The sequence below is a fragment of the Peromyscus eremicus genome, chromosome 19 (assembly GCF_949786415.1).
Source record: "Peromyscus eremicus chromosome 19, PerEre_H2_v1, whole genome shotgun sequence".
NCBI lineage: Eukaryota > Metazoa > Chordata > Mammalia > Rodentia > Cricetidae > Peromyscus > Peromyscus eremicus.
In genome coordinates, this window is record NC_081435.1 from 71340784 (window position 1) to 71354854 (window position 14071).

General features: G+C 50.4%; 1 protein-coding gene across 1 annotated transcript in view; it reads right to left on the minus strand.

Annotated features, from left to right (window-relative positions):
- Positions 1-2738: 2738 nt before the first annotated feature.
- The window catches only part of Tshz1 (teashirt zinc finger homeobox 1), a 72569-nt gene continuing 61236 nt past the window's right edge, over positions 2739-14071 (minus strand). Inside the window, exon 2 of the mRNA XM_059246517.1 lies at positions 2739-7324. Within this exon, the coding sequence (XP_059102500.1) occupies positions 4104-7324 (3221 nt within the window). The 3' untranslated portion in view covers positions 2739-4103. The remainder of the gene's footprint in view (positions 7325-14071) is intronic.

Consider the following 14071-nt stretch of genomic DNA (forward strand, 5'->3'; position numbering starts at 1 on the left):
AAACATTCCTTTTTCCGTACACTACCTAAATGCTAGTTTCTCTTACATAAACAGTTGTCTAGTGTTAGTTCACAGACTTTATCCCACCTCAAATACTGACTAAACAACAGCAACCCACATTCAGAGAAACAGCTCAAGCTTTTAAAACCCTGCATGTGAAGGAGGAAAGTGTTTAATCAGTCATTAAACCTAGTGGTCATACCACAGATAAAATGCAAACCACAATTATTTTTGTAGAGGCACAACTGTCAGCCTGACCCAACAAGAATGCTGGACTAAAGGAGCAGCCATCTGACTTCCCTACCTCCTTCCACATCCCAAGGGTACAGGTAACCTGTCCCCACCCAACCACTCTCCTCAGGGTTGAGGGACGAGGAGGGAGAAACAGGGAGGATCTCATGGTGTACAAAAACCTGTATTCTGGGACTGACAAATGATAGATGCTTGCCCCGTACAGTGAAGGAATGGTGAGCATTTGATTTATCCTTCCCGTTAGTCTATTTGTGTCCAGGTGTATGCTCATGTGTGTGTGTATGTGTGCATGCATGTACACGTGTGTGAAGGTCAGAGGATAACCTTGGTCCCATTCTTCCTGCACCATCCACTTGTTTTTGAAGGCAGGGTCTCTCACTGGGCTGGATCTCACCAAGCAGGCTAGGATGGTTGGCCGATGAGCCCAGGGTCTACCTTTCCCCCTCCTCTGCTGTTCTGGGATCGTGAGTGTGTGCTTATCACACCTGACTTTGCGCACCTGGCTCTGGGGATCCATCTCGGGTGCTACCGTGGCAAACGCTCGACCAGCTGAGCTCTCTCTCTCCAGCCCTCCCTTTCTATCCAAATTGAGTGTCTGTGTCACAGGGCATCCTCTGTGCAGTTTCACCTACAAACTCACAGCCAACGTTGTTTCGACTTATTTTCCAGATCCAGCAGAAGATAAAATCACCGAAGCTTGTGACCTCTGCCGCCACAGCTGGAGGTGGCTGGAAGGATGTTAGGATGTCTGTTTACTATTACTGCTCTGGTAGCTGCCTACCAACGCAGGCCAAACTTCAGCTCTCCATTTTCTAGGGCGATGCTCTTGCTCATCTCCCTGTTAAAAACAAAACAAACAAAAACCTCCTTGGCCTCTTCCTGGGACCAAATCAGAGTTTTTCACCTGGGGCCCATCCTCTGGTACCACAATAAGTACTCAGGGGCTCAAAATCCAACTTCTGTCCATGACAAGCCATGTGATGAGGATAAAAGCCTGCCCATTGCTGTTACTGCTCTCCAGGTCTGCAAGTTGGGCTGACAGGGACCTGGTGCAGAGCTGTGAGGAAGGGACGGGCTCAGGGGTGCAGCACAGAGTAGGACCTGGGACTGTAGAAGCACTCAGTGATGTGCGGGGGTCACCGTCTTTGTGGTGTTGCGATAACCTCCATCCACCAATTGGGGAACTGGAATGATGATAATATGCCAATGAGCTGAGGAATTACAAAGAAAAATAAGAAGAAAATAAATCTGGAATTCTGTACCTGTCCCCCAGGATCAGAACTCAAGCTGCACTGAGGATATAAGATTGTCCTCATCGGGCTGTTCCTCAGAAACTCTCACCTCCCACTCCTCATCTTACACTGCTGCTTCAAAGCTCTTGCTATGAGGGTGAAATGTTCACAGATCTGTCGTCCAAAGGTGGTTATGCAAGGACTCCCTGTCCACGCCATGGGTCTCAATGCTAGCCCACTCTGTCAAGCTCTCTGGCCCAACAAATATAGTCCCCCGGTAATTGAATGGGTATGTCTAACAGCTGAAAACTCCTAAAGGACACAGCTATTTGCCAATGAAAGAAGTTAGAAAATTCAGCAAGCCTCCCTGTGCAGAGGCCTGTGCAAACGTGACTGGCCAGGCCCGCCCTGTGCCAGCTCCTCCAGCCATTGGCAGAAATGGGACGGAGCCCCACCTCTTGGAGCAAGCCAGGGAGTCATCAAGACATCATGACTGCTTAGGCACCTCTGAACACAGCCTGAGTTCTTACCTTTCTTGGGATGTAATTCTATGTAAATTTAAGCAAATGGTAAAAAACAAAACAAAACAAAGACCAACGACACATGTTACTAAGTGTTTTGAGGGAGGAGAGCAGAGGTCTCAGTGTCCTTGGTTGCTGAAAATGGACCAGGGCAACAACTTCAGGAATCTAGTAGAGTCATGACATCTCAGGACCAGTGCTGGACCCTTTTGGTGGAGCCCTCATGTGCTTGGAAACGACAAAACTAAGACTACACTCAATGACTGAACAGAAAAACCGCCAGACGTAATAATCTAAAAGCACTTTTTTTAAAGCTCACAAACCAGGTTTTCCTCTTTGCAGCAAAACTAATTCCAAGATCCACAGAGCTTGAGTTGCCGTGAGGCCTCGCCTGCTTCCTGGCCACGAAGCCCAGGTGTACACAAGGGGCTGATGACAGTTATTTCTAACAGTTTTCAAGGATTATCTGAAAGAATCACCACAGTCCATCCAGGGACCAAGTAGCCATCACCAAAGGACTGAACTCTGGGAAGCCTTGGCACCCTGTGGAGGTATGAATGTTAATTATCACTTTTAAACATCCAGTACTTCTCATCAGAATGAAGTGTGTCAGCACTCCAATGATGGAATGATGAGTCTGAATAAAATTTTTGTTGGTTGATTGCATAAGCAATACCTCTTGTGGTTGAAATAACATCTCAAAGGGAAAATAATGACGCCATGACAATCTGTGTAAATCAAGAACTGCGTGTGGGTTTATTTTACATTTGAGAAAACAGTGTGTTTAATTGTGTGAACCAAAATGTACTGTACAGTATTAATGACGGGACATCAAAATGTATAATCAATAGTGCATTGCTTGCTCTGTTTTTATTTATTTATTTTTGTCTGATAGTTCCTCTGAGTACATGCATCTGAGAAGACGCAGGTGCCAGTAAAATTTCTCTATTTAAATCAAGCTGCAGGAACTAAATTTTATCCAAAAGTTGTGGTTTTACATTATATACACAGAAATTTAATATAAAATGACAATATAAAAAGTTAAAAGAGAAAGCATACAGCCAGAAGGTACAAAGAAAGTTGAATAGATTAAAATGATATGATATGTAACATACAGGCGTGTGTAAGCTGACGCTGGCAATTCACAAGGAAAGGATCCAACATTTGCCCCATTTTTTTTTGTTTTTTTTTCTGTGTTTTTTTTTTTTCATTTACCAATGCATCACGCTATAGAAAGGTCAGCTGATACCAAAGCTTACATTTGTAAATAACTATAAACTGCAGTATTTTACAGGAACAAAAAAAAAAGAAGAAATAGCATTTTTTTACACATTTTTTTAAATAATAAGCTTGCATACTTTTTTTTGCCAAAAGTGGCATTTTTCAGCATCCAGAGGGTTTGGGCATAGTGGCAACTGGGGTATACGTTGTTTTTGTTTTGAACATATAAAGTTGTGGCTTCCTAACCCCGTGAGTCCCAGACAGCTCTCTGTCTCCGACCGCTGCATGCATGTCTTTTCACAAACCAGTCCTGCATATAAAAGCTCGTTTTTTAATTATTAAATAAGTTGTGTCTGACACAGCTTTTGATCTGAATGAGATGCCTTTAAGCGCCTTTTCCCCCTTTTTTTCTCTTTCTTTTTAAATTTTTTTTTTTTTAATTTTTGAGTGAAAGGCACAGAGATAAAGTCCTCAAAGGGTTAAACTCGACACTACCAGGTCCTGTGACCTTTATTGTCATGGCAACTTCGTAATTTTAGGATGTCTCTTGATCGCTGCTATTTGTACCTTCCTTTACCGCTAAACAATGTCTCCGAGCGTGCCCCACTATTTCCTACAAAAGATAGCTTAACGTCAAGAAGGGATGCTGAAAATAAAGGTCAGACTTTGACTCACGGAAAAAAAAGAAGAAAAATAACATGCACAGATCAGACAAAGAGCATATAAATATAACTACAAAATATGTGTAAGAAAAACCAAGTCCAGACAGGCAGTTCGGCAACAAAGGAAAGACTGATTTCAGCGGCTCAGGCCAGGCCTAGTGCAGCACAATCAGGATGGTAGTGCAATGTTCCACGGCCCCGTGCACACCTGGACACTATTGCTTCTCCAGCTCGGTCACATAGATCAGGTGGTCCTCTGGCGACTTGCCGTGTGTCTTGCTAAGGTGCAGTTTCACTGCATGCTTGCTCGCAAAAGTTCGGTTGCAGAGCTTGCATTGGAATGTGGAGCCCAGGTCTTCCTCGGCTGACCCCAGTGGGCCCAGAGTCTTGTTGGCGAGGACTTTGGAGACGCTCTGCTGCTCTTGAATCTGACTGAGTGGCAGCTTGGAGAGGTCCTTCAAGCTGAAGCCCAGGTGCGTCTCCAGGTGGCTGATGTACGTGGAGGCAGTTCTGAACTGAGAGGCACAATCGTTACAGAAGAACACAGGATGCCCTGTGTCGAGGTTCTTAAGGAACTTTGTTCCCCCTGTCCTCCGCAGCTGGTACTTGACATTGGCCAGCCAGTGACTGATGGTGGTCATGGAGAGGCCCGTGAACTTGGAGATGTGCACCCGCTCCTGAGGACCCAGGTCCGACATGATGTACTTGCCTTCGGCTGTCTCCCGAAGGCTGGAGGCGAACTGGGCCTGGAGGATGAGCAGGTGCTGCGGGTTCCAGTTGGACTGACGCCCCTTTCTCTTGTGGACAGGTGACAGCTCATCCAGGGCCTCCTCAAAGCTGCTGCCGTCCGCGTCCGACTTCTCTGACACCGTGGAGGGTGTGGAGGACTTGGGAGTCAGGCGGCCCGTGAGGTTCTTCACCATGTCTGAAATATCCATGAGGGCACTCTCCCGCAGGGGCGAGGACACAGCATCGGCCACACCTGAGACCAGGGGCTTGTTCTTGGACTTGGTCAGATCAATGGGCTGGTCACTGTTCTCGTAGTAGTAGCGGTCGATGGCATCGGCCTGCTTGGCAGGGGTCGTGGGGTAGACGGGCTTATCCAGCATGCTGTTGCTGATCTTATAGAGCATCGCCAGCGGGTCCAGAGAGGGGCTCACAGGCTTGGACACCTTCCCTAGGTGGGTGTTCATGATGGACTGCAGAGCACTCAGGGGGTTGATGAACGAAGGTTCCGGCGAGTGGTCTGTGATGATGCCCAGGTTGCTGCAGCCATTGGTGACCTTGGCTTTAAGAGGCTCTGTACCATTTGGGGTGTGAGCATCCAAGGGACCCTCCTTCTTGGCCTTCCCAGTTTCCACGTCTAAGCCCTTCTTCTGCGGCTTGCTCCCAGTCTCCTCTGACTTGGGAAGATCTTTATTCTCCTTTGCCACGGGGGAGGTGGCCTTGACGGGGGAGGCCTTCTCCTTCTCGGCGGGCCTCTCCTCCTTCTTCACACTGACCTTGCCTGTGACCTTCTCTACCAACTCCTCCATGGCAGACACGTTGCTCTTATGGGGTGGGGGTGTAAGGCTCCCCGGGGAGTGCAGGAGGGCGCTGTGCTCTGTGGAGGACAGTGACTTCCCGCTGCTGGAGTACGACGGCTGGATCTGCACACTCTGCACGGCTGATTGCAGCGGCTTCACGGTGCCTGGCAGCTGGTAGGCTGCGTGGATGCTGGGGTACCCACCCCACGAGGGCGCACCGTTCTGGGCTTTACTGATGGCGGTAGACACAGTGTTCTCGAGCGACTTTAGGATGTCGACGCCCCCCTTGGGGCTATCGTCCAGGTCTTCCTCACGCAGGTACTGATAGAGGGTGGTGGGTTCAAACTTCTCCGCGGCAGCGTCTTCCGTCTCCTCCTTGATTTTTCTCTCTGCATCCCCAGCTGCCGGAGGAGCTTTCTCCTTCTCCTTCTCCGGCTCTTTCTTTTCCTCTGAGGCTACAGAGCCTGCAGGGGAGTCCGGCTGTTTCTTGATGCTAGAGGCAGGCAGCCGGGTGTGAGTCGTGGGGGGCAGGGGGATGGACTGGATCTTCTCTTCCACCACAGGGTCCAGCACCAGCTGCTTTCCCTTCTTGGAGGCAGAGGTCGTCACCTTTAGGAAGTGGCCAGTGACCATCATGTGGGCCGTGAGCTGCTGCAAGGTGTCGTGGGAGCTGCCGCACTCCATGCACTTGAGGATCTGGGCTTTGCGGGCCTCGAACTGCCACGTGTAGCTAGCACCGTTCTGGTAGCCGTAACGGTTATTGGGTGTGACGTACGGGTTGGCTGTTTTCTGGTCCTTGGACGACTCACTCAGTGCAACCTCAGTGGCCATGCCTGTGGGCTCCGGGGAGCAAGGGGATGCCAGGTCCTGGAGCGCTCGCTTCTTGGTGGACGGGACCAGTTTGGCGATGGCTGGCACAGGCTCCTTCAGAGGCACTTTCTGGTAATGCTTTGTTTTGATCATGTGGACGCTGAGGTCTTGCAAGGACTCGAAGGAGTGTCCACAGTACATGCACTTCAGCACCTTCTGCGCGTCCTCCTTCCCCTCCATCTCCATCAGGGAGCGCTTCCTGGGCTTGGACCAGCGCTTGGTCTTCTCGGAGTCCTTGTCCCGGTTGTCGTCCCGGTAGTGGCCCGTCTCGTTCATGTGCACCGTCAGCTCCACCAGAGTGTCGTAGGCCGCGCTGCAGTCCTTGCACCGGAACTTGCTGGCCCCTGTGAACACGGAGCCATACAGCTTGTTGTTCTGCCTGTAGAGCTGCACGGTGCTGAACAGGCTGGGCTCAGGCAGCAGCCCGTACGACGAGGTCTGCTGCAGAGTCTTGGCCAGGGCGGCCTGGTGCCAGTCATACCCGGAGCTGCTGCTGCTGCTGTTGTTACTGGTGGTGCTGCTGTGGCTGGTGCTGGTGCTGCAGCTGGTGATGGCCGTGGTGGCTGTGGTACAGGCGGCGGTGCTGGCGGTGCTGGTAGGGGGTGTGGGGGCAGGTGTGGAGCTCTCCTTCTGGCTGCCATCATTGTTGCTGGTGGTCGAACCGGACTTCTTTAAATCCAAAGCGAGGCTAGACCAGCAGGACTCGGAGAATAAGTTTGCATACACGGCTTTGATTTGTGCCAAGCTGTCCTGGGGGTAGGAGACATTATCTGGACACTGTGGCTCCTCCTTCTCGTCTCTGGAGGAGGAGCTTTTGAAATGGGCCAGCTGGTCACTGCTCTCGCTGAAGGGCGATCCGTAGCCGGCATCCTGATTGGTGGCAGTGCTGACTGGGGAATTCTGATAGCTCTGGGCCTCTTTGATCTCTGTCTCTTCATTGCACACGAATTCGCTGTCCTGAATGTCCAAAGGCAGCCCGCCATCCTCCACGTGTTCCTCATCTATTTCGGCCGCCTTCAGTTCTTCCTCGGGAACATAAGCTAGGAGAGAAAAATGAAGCACGGTCAGAAGGAGTAAATCATCTTCAAGGACGCAGCCTCCCCAGCAGTTAGGTGATCTTTAAAAAGATGTTTTTCAGCCAGGCTCCCTGCAGACTACAAGGCCACCTCAACGTCAACTCCATGTGCCTGCCCATTGGACCACAGCAGGCCAGGAGTAAGGCTATACTGAGACCATCCCCCACAAAGTACAGGACTTCTCAGCACAGAAGCCTAAACCTCCACACTGCTCTCTCTAACTTCCTGTCTCCCTATTCTCTTTCCCTTCTACCCTTCCTCCCTCCCTTCCTCCCTCCCGCCCTCTACCCCTCCGTTCCTTCCAGACAGGGTCTCAAGTAGCCCAGGCTGGCTTTGAACTCTTTATCCTCTCAACTCCAGCTCCCAGATGCTAGCATTACAGGCATGCAGCACCAAGCCAGCACCCCCTTCTTAAAGACAGTTTGGTTGAGCGCTGAGGACAAACAGGGAATCCCACCAATGCCCCGGGGGACCCCTCCCACATGCTATCCTCATTAGACTCGCGAGCCCCCTGTGATTTCTTTATGGCAAATTTGTTGAAATCAGGAGGGGCCCAGCTCTCTTTTTAGAACAATATATTTCCCAGCAATATTCGATGGTTTCCATAAATAAAAACACTCCTTCACGGCAAGCAGTAAAAATAATATGGTTTTCACTAAAAACAAACGCTTATCACATCTAGGACAAAACACAGTGCTACCTATGAAAGACTGCCAGAGGGTGACCAAGGCCACTGTCACACACCAAGACCCAAAGCCGCATCACACACAGCTAAAGGAAGAAACAAGGCAGACATTCATCATACGGACAGATGTGGTCATCCACACCACAGAGCGTCATCTAGTGCTAGAAAGGAAAACCCTGACCCCTGGCCCTGCAAAGACGCGGGCGAGCCTTGAGGACAGCTCGTGAAGGAAGACTGGCTGCTTACAGAGGACAGACACTGCCTTGTGCCCTCATGCAAGGTCTGTCCAGCAGTCAAGACACTGAAGGACAGCGCTGGGTGCAGGGCCGGAGTCGGGGGGAGGTCAGTGGGAAAATGATGTCTCGTGGCTACAGTTTCACTTTCGCAAGATGAGGAAAGGTCTAGTTGGAGATGAGGGTGGCAGCCATGCAGCAAGAATGTTCTGGATGCCACTGAACTACACCTTGAAAAATGGTGACAATGGTCACTTTGATGCTATGAAAACTTTGTCTTAATAATTTTTAATTAGGAAAGGCAGCAGTATAGGCCCCTATGGCTGCCACAGGCCTAAGGCTGCCTGCAGGACTGCAGGCTGAAGGCCACATAAGGTGCCTCGATTCTTAACTAAGATCATTTTAAACACTTTGATATGTGACATATCTTGCTACTGACATATTTTACCACCTCCTAAACTTACTTGAGCAATGTGCTCTCTCTCTCGCTCTCTCTCTCTCTCTCTCTCTCTCTCTCTCTCTCGCTCTCGCTTTCTCCCTTTCTCGCTCTCTCGCTCTCGCTCTCCCCTCTCCCTCTCCCCTCTTCCCCTCTCCCCTCTCCCCTCTCCCCTCTCCCTTCTCCCCTCTCCCCTCTGCCCTTCCTTTCTCTGACAGAAAAACTAGGTGACCTAGTGTTTCACAAAAAAGCAGGGGATTCGAGGTTGAGGTATTCTCCAGCAAGCCCCTATTAAAATGCACTGACGTGACCTGCGAGGGGCGTCTCATTAAACATGATCATTCATTATCACATTATCAGAGCCAGATCCTAAGGGAACGTGGCAAAGAGCACAAGCATTTCCAGACAGGAGTGACAGGAGGGACAAAGAATATCTCTGTGCCCCAAGGGAGGATGTGCCGGGGTGGGTGAAGCTTCCACACCTGAAAATGAAAGGCTTCAGGCTGAGGAGCAGCAGGCACTCACAGGACAGGAACGACTGCCCTGTGTACACAAACACACGTGACAGTGTCTGCAGTCACATAGTATGTGTGAGCTCATGCATGGCAACGCATGTACTTCTCATGTATATATCACCATGTATGACAGTACAAGCAGAGTCACCCCGTCTGTACAAACACATGCATTACAATTACATGTAAGGTCACCCTATGCACGCAACCACACATGAGGGCACATGCATAGTCATCCACATGTGTAAGAAGAAACACAGCACTATCATTCCTGTACATACAAGAACACATGAAAGCATGTGCGTGATTGTGCCTGCACACACTTGACAGCATATTCACAGTCACTATATTTACTATATTTACAAGGACACATATGATAGCACATACATGATTACACCATACATGTGGGCCCATGTATGACCACTCCACATGTATGAACATGCATGTGTGAGCACATGTGCCAGCACATGCACGATCACCCCACACAGAGAAGCACACACATATGCATGCACAGTGAGAGACCATTGAATCTGCCACATGGAGACCCTGAGGCCCTACAGAATACCTGTGCACACTACCTCTCTACACCTGGCCTCAGCCCACCTCTGGGGACAATCCCAGAGCAGTCAGAACACACAGGTCCTGGTCCCTCCACAGCAGCGTGGAGTGGCAGTCCGTTAATGAACCAGGAATTACAATTCTGCTAATGCTGCACCACTAGGGTGAGAAACGATCAACAGTGTGAGGCCACGGGCTTTGTCTGTGAGCATCGACTGCGGGGTAGTGCGCCACGTAATTCTATAGCCCTGCTGGAAAATGGAAGGCCTGCGACATCCTAAGATGACTGCCGGACTCACACACATTTCCATCTTGCTCACAAGAGCTAAATGTTTAAGATACCCAGTTCTGGTATACCATGTGGAGAGCCACCCATAAGGCCCATTTCCCTCACAGGAAGCAGGGCTGGGCTGACCTGCTTGGGGAAAAGGTGATGGGCGTGGGCAGTGGCTGGTGTCTGGACCACAGGTATCTGGTATTGGCAGCCCTCTTCCCACGCCATCCTACAAGTGTGCCTTCCCCTTGGTCCAGGCAGAAGTGTAGTCACAGGGACCATACCCTTTCTACCTTCCTTCCTCCAGGTCTGCATGCTGAGCCTCCCAGACTGGGCTGACATGTAAACCATGAACAGTCCCTCAATGCCAGCACAACAGGCCACTGCCTGGGGACATGGAACAGAACCACAAAGAACAGGGCTCCCCACCCTAGGAGCCATTCTCCGACCACCACCCCTCCACCTGAACCCATCGGCACCACCAGTTCTCTGGAGGGTGGATGTAAGAGAGAAGGACCTGATCTTCAGAGCTTACGTCTCAATAAAGCAGGGTAAGCAGGTCAGGGTGAGGGAAGGGGGCAGTGGGCCACCGTGGAAGCTGGCCCTTGACGGCCAGGTTTCTCTCTGTCCCACTTAGCTCGTCCACCTTGCACACACCCGTATCTGGAAGTGGCTTCTGCTTCTCCTGCCCTGCATATACTCCTGCGAGTGGCAAAGGTACACAGACCTCAGGCTGGCATCCCTGTGTGCCCTGGCTGGCTCTGGGCCTCCCGAGTCTGTCACACTGCAGACTCGGTGACCGGCCCTGACTTCACCCTCCAAAGCCCGTAAGCCTGCGACCACCAAAGCCTTCCATGACCCCTACACTGATCACCACCAGCCTGGGGCTCCGCTCACCTCACAGAGGTTGCCAGTGAAAGGCAAGCCTGGGCCGCCTTCCATTATTTCCAGAACCCCCATGTCAGGCAAGACAATGGTGCCAGGTGTAGGGCACACGCCAGGGAACAGGGGGAGCGGTGATCAACCCGCGGCCTGTATGGCTTTGGATTAAGGCCTATGAGGCACCAGACAGTTAAAAACAAGAGAATATCAAATACCCAAGGCAAAAAGGAGAGAGATTTTAAAATTTGACGGCTTCTAGTCCAAAACCTTTAGTCTTGGGTGTGGAGCCTAAGATGGTGTGAAATGAAGCAACAGTTTCACACACGAAGACCTCCCCACAGCATCACGGCACAGAACATTTATCAAAACCCAAGTCTCCAAGAGTGAGGGATAGTCAAGAGAACAGAAGTTCACTCCCAGAAGGAAATGCCACTCAAACGTTAAAAAGCAGGTTCTAGGACACAGCCAGTTAGCACAGCACTTACCACTCAAGTATGAGGATCCAGATCTGAGTTCAGTCCCCAGACCCCACATGTAAACGGCACATTATAATCCCAGCCCTGGGAAGGAGGAGACAGGTGGGTCCCTGGGCTCTCTTGTCAGTCAGTCTCAACTAATTAGCCTAATCAGGTGAGCAGATCCTGAGGCCAACACCTGAGGTTGACCTCCAGCCTTAACAAGCACATGCATAAATGTATACCTACATATATGCACATGTGTAACACACACACACACACACACACACACACACACACACACACACACCATGATCTAATGACACGGAGAAAGTCAAAGACAAGGAAAGCAGAACCAAGTTGTGTGTGCATCCAAGGGGGACCCTTTTCAGAGCAAGTTAATGGTGACTTCTTCAAGCTAATGGATGCATGGGTTTGTTTGTTTGTTTGTTTGTTTGTTTGTTTGTTTGCTGGTTTTTTAATGTTGACTGGAGTGCCTCCTGGTAAATACTGTATTTTCAAAATCTTCTCCAGAGTTTTCCATTCAATTCACATTAGCTACTGCATGCCATTTCTGAGATCAGCTAGCCACATGTAACGTTCCCTGAGCACCCATGGGTGTAGCCGCCAACAGGTCCAAGAAGCACAGAGAATAACTTTTCCTACTGGGCGGGGACGTCACTACTCTCCCTTTTCTTTACTGCTGACCAATCAATCAAGCATCTGTGGTCCCTCCCAGGCTGTCCGGCATGCCCTCATCCACCTCCCCTGTCACTCCTCATTCATGTCCCCTCTGAGGGGCCCCTTGGAAGGCAGCTGCAGAGTCTTCCAGACAGGCACAGGTAGCCCGCTCTTCTGGTTTTTAGCTGGCGAGGCTCACTCCAGCCTCCACCTCTGACCTCACATTTGCCCTTGTATCTCGTGCTCTCCCAGTTCCTTATACCCGGAGACCTTCTACTTCTCAGCTGTTTCCCGTTTGTCCACGTTCTCTAGCGTGCTGTATCTACTTTTAATTAGTTACTTTTTCACTATGACACCTGAGGAAGCACAAACCCTTGAGTGACAGCTGGGGACAGGCGTGTATCTTGCAGCCCAAACACTGGATACCTTTGCCCGGTAGTTTGAGGCCACCCTTCAGATCTTTCTACCTTCCGAAGGGGCTGCTGAGCACCCAGCCAGCTCCCAGCTTCACCTGTGAGAACCTCCACTTCCAAATGCCAGAGACAGAGTTCTGGCATCCCCAGCCAGAACCCTAAGAATCCAGAGCCTGCAGAATTTCCTTTCGAAGTTGAACACCTACAGAGAAAAGGATGGCTGATGTCACAGGATAAAGGCCATGAAAGAATTCCCTAGCCTAGATTCTGCAGACAGACAGCAAGAAGGGCTTCCCATACCCTGACTTGAATAGCCACAAAAGCAGGCCTGTCTCACTCAGGGAGGGATGCACCAAGGGGCCCCAACTGCAATACCAGTCACGCAAAAGCAGGTCAACCCAGTGACCCTGGGATTTGGGGGTGATCCAAAGGAAAGGATGCTCCCAGGATGCCTGGACATGGAGAAACAGGGTGCACTTGCATTGATTGCACTTGGTCTATGACCACTGTGGTTCCCTCCTAAGGGACAGCCACCTTATGTCCCTTTAACGTCAGTCTGGCACAAAGAGAGGAAGGAAGAAGGACAGACTCAAGGCTGTTGATCCTAGTTGACAGGGTAAGCCCAACACACCAATTCACTCCTTGGGGCCTTGATTCCTCCCCCAATGCAACCATGGTAATGAAGCAATTTTAAGGTTACAGGAATCACTGTGGTCATTACGCCCAACACTGTGTTTATCTGTTGCTATGGCTCAAATGTTTCTGTTTTAAAAGAAATCATCTATGAATTCTAATCATCAGTGTGAGGGGATTAGGAGGGACTTTGGGAGGTGATTGGGTCACGAGGGTGGAGCCCACATGAGTAGGACTAGTGTCCTCAAAAAGGAAGGTCCAGAATGCTGCCTTGCCCCTTCCCCAACAGGGGGACACAGAGAAATGACAAAAAGATCTGCTGATAGCCCAGCCTGGGTTTCTGGCCTCCGAACTGGAAGAAAGTCAGTTTTCACTGTTTCTATCTCACCCAGTCTGTGATATTATCACAGTGGCTAGAAGGCACCAAGACACCTGCTCATCTTTGCTGCGCCCGGAAGATGTACACACAGCACAAACCACAACACATACTAACATGCCCACTGGTATATTCTTGTGCTGCTGTGGAAAGGCACCCCAGCTCAGCCATATGCCACTCAAACTACCCCAGGGACCACAGGAAGAGAATGACAATCGGTCTGTCCCCATGGAAGCTGACCCAGTACAGACAGTGTCCTGACACCAGGTGTGACCTAGTAGATTATCTGGGGCCCTCTTCTCATGTGCCTTTCATCAGCTTCATCGACTTTAAGAATGTTCCATAGCACCGGGGAAGAAAGGCAGGAAGCCCAAAGTGGGTATGAGAGCCGCTCCTGGGAACCTCTGAAGGGGAGGGGCAATCCACGTGGTGCAGGCGTGGGGGTGCTTTCCACTCATGCTCTGTTTTCCACATTAGCCCCTGTCGTGGAGAGTCAGCTGTGAGAGGAAAGTGGATGTTTAAAAGTATCAAATAAAACCCCAGGCCTTTAGTCCTGCTTGGTGACTGCCCTCA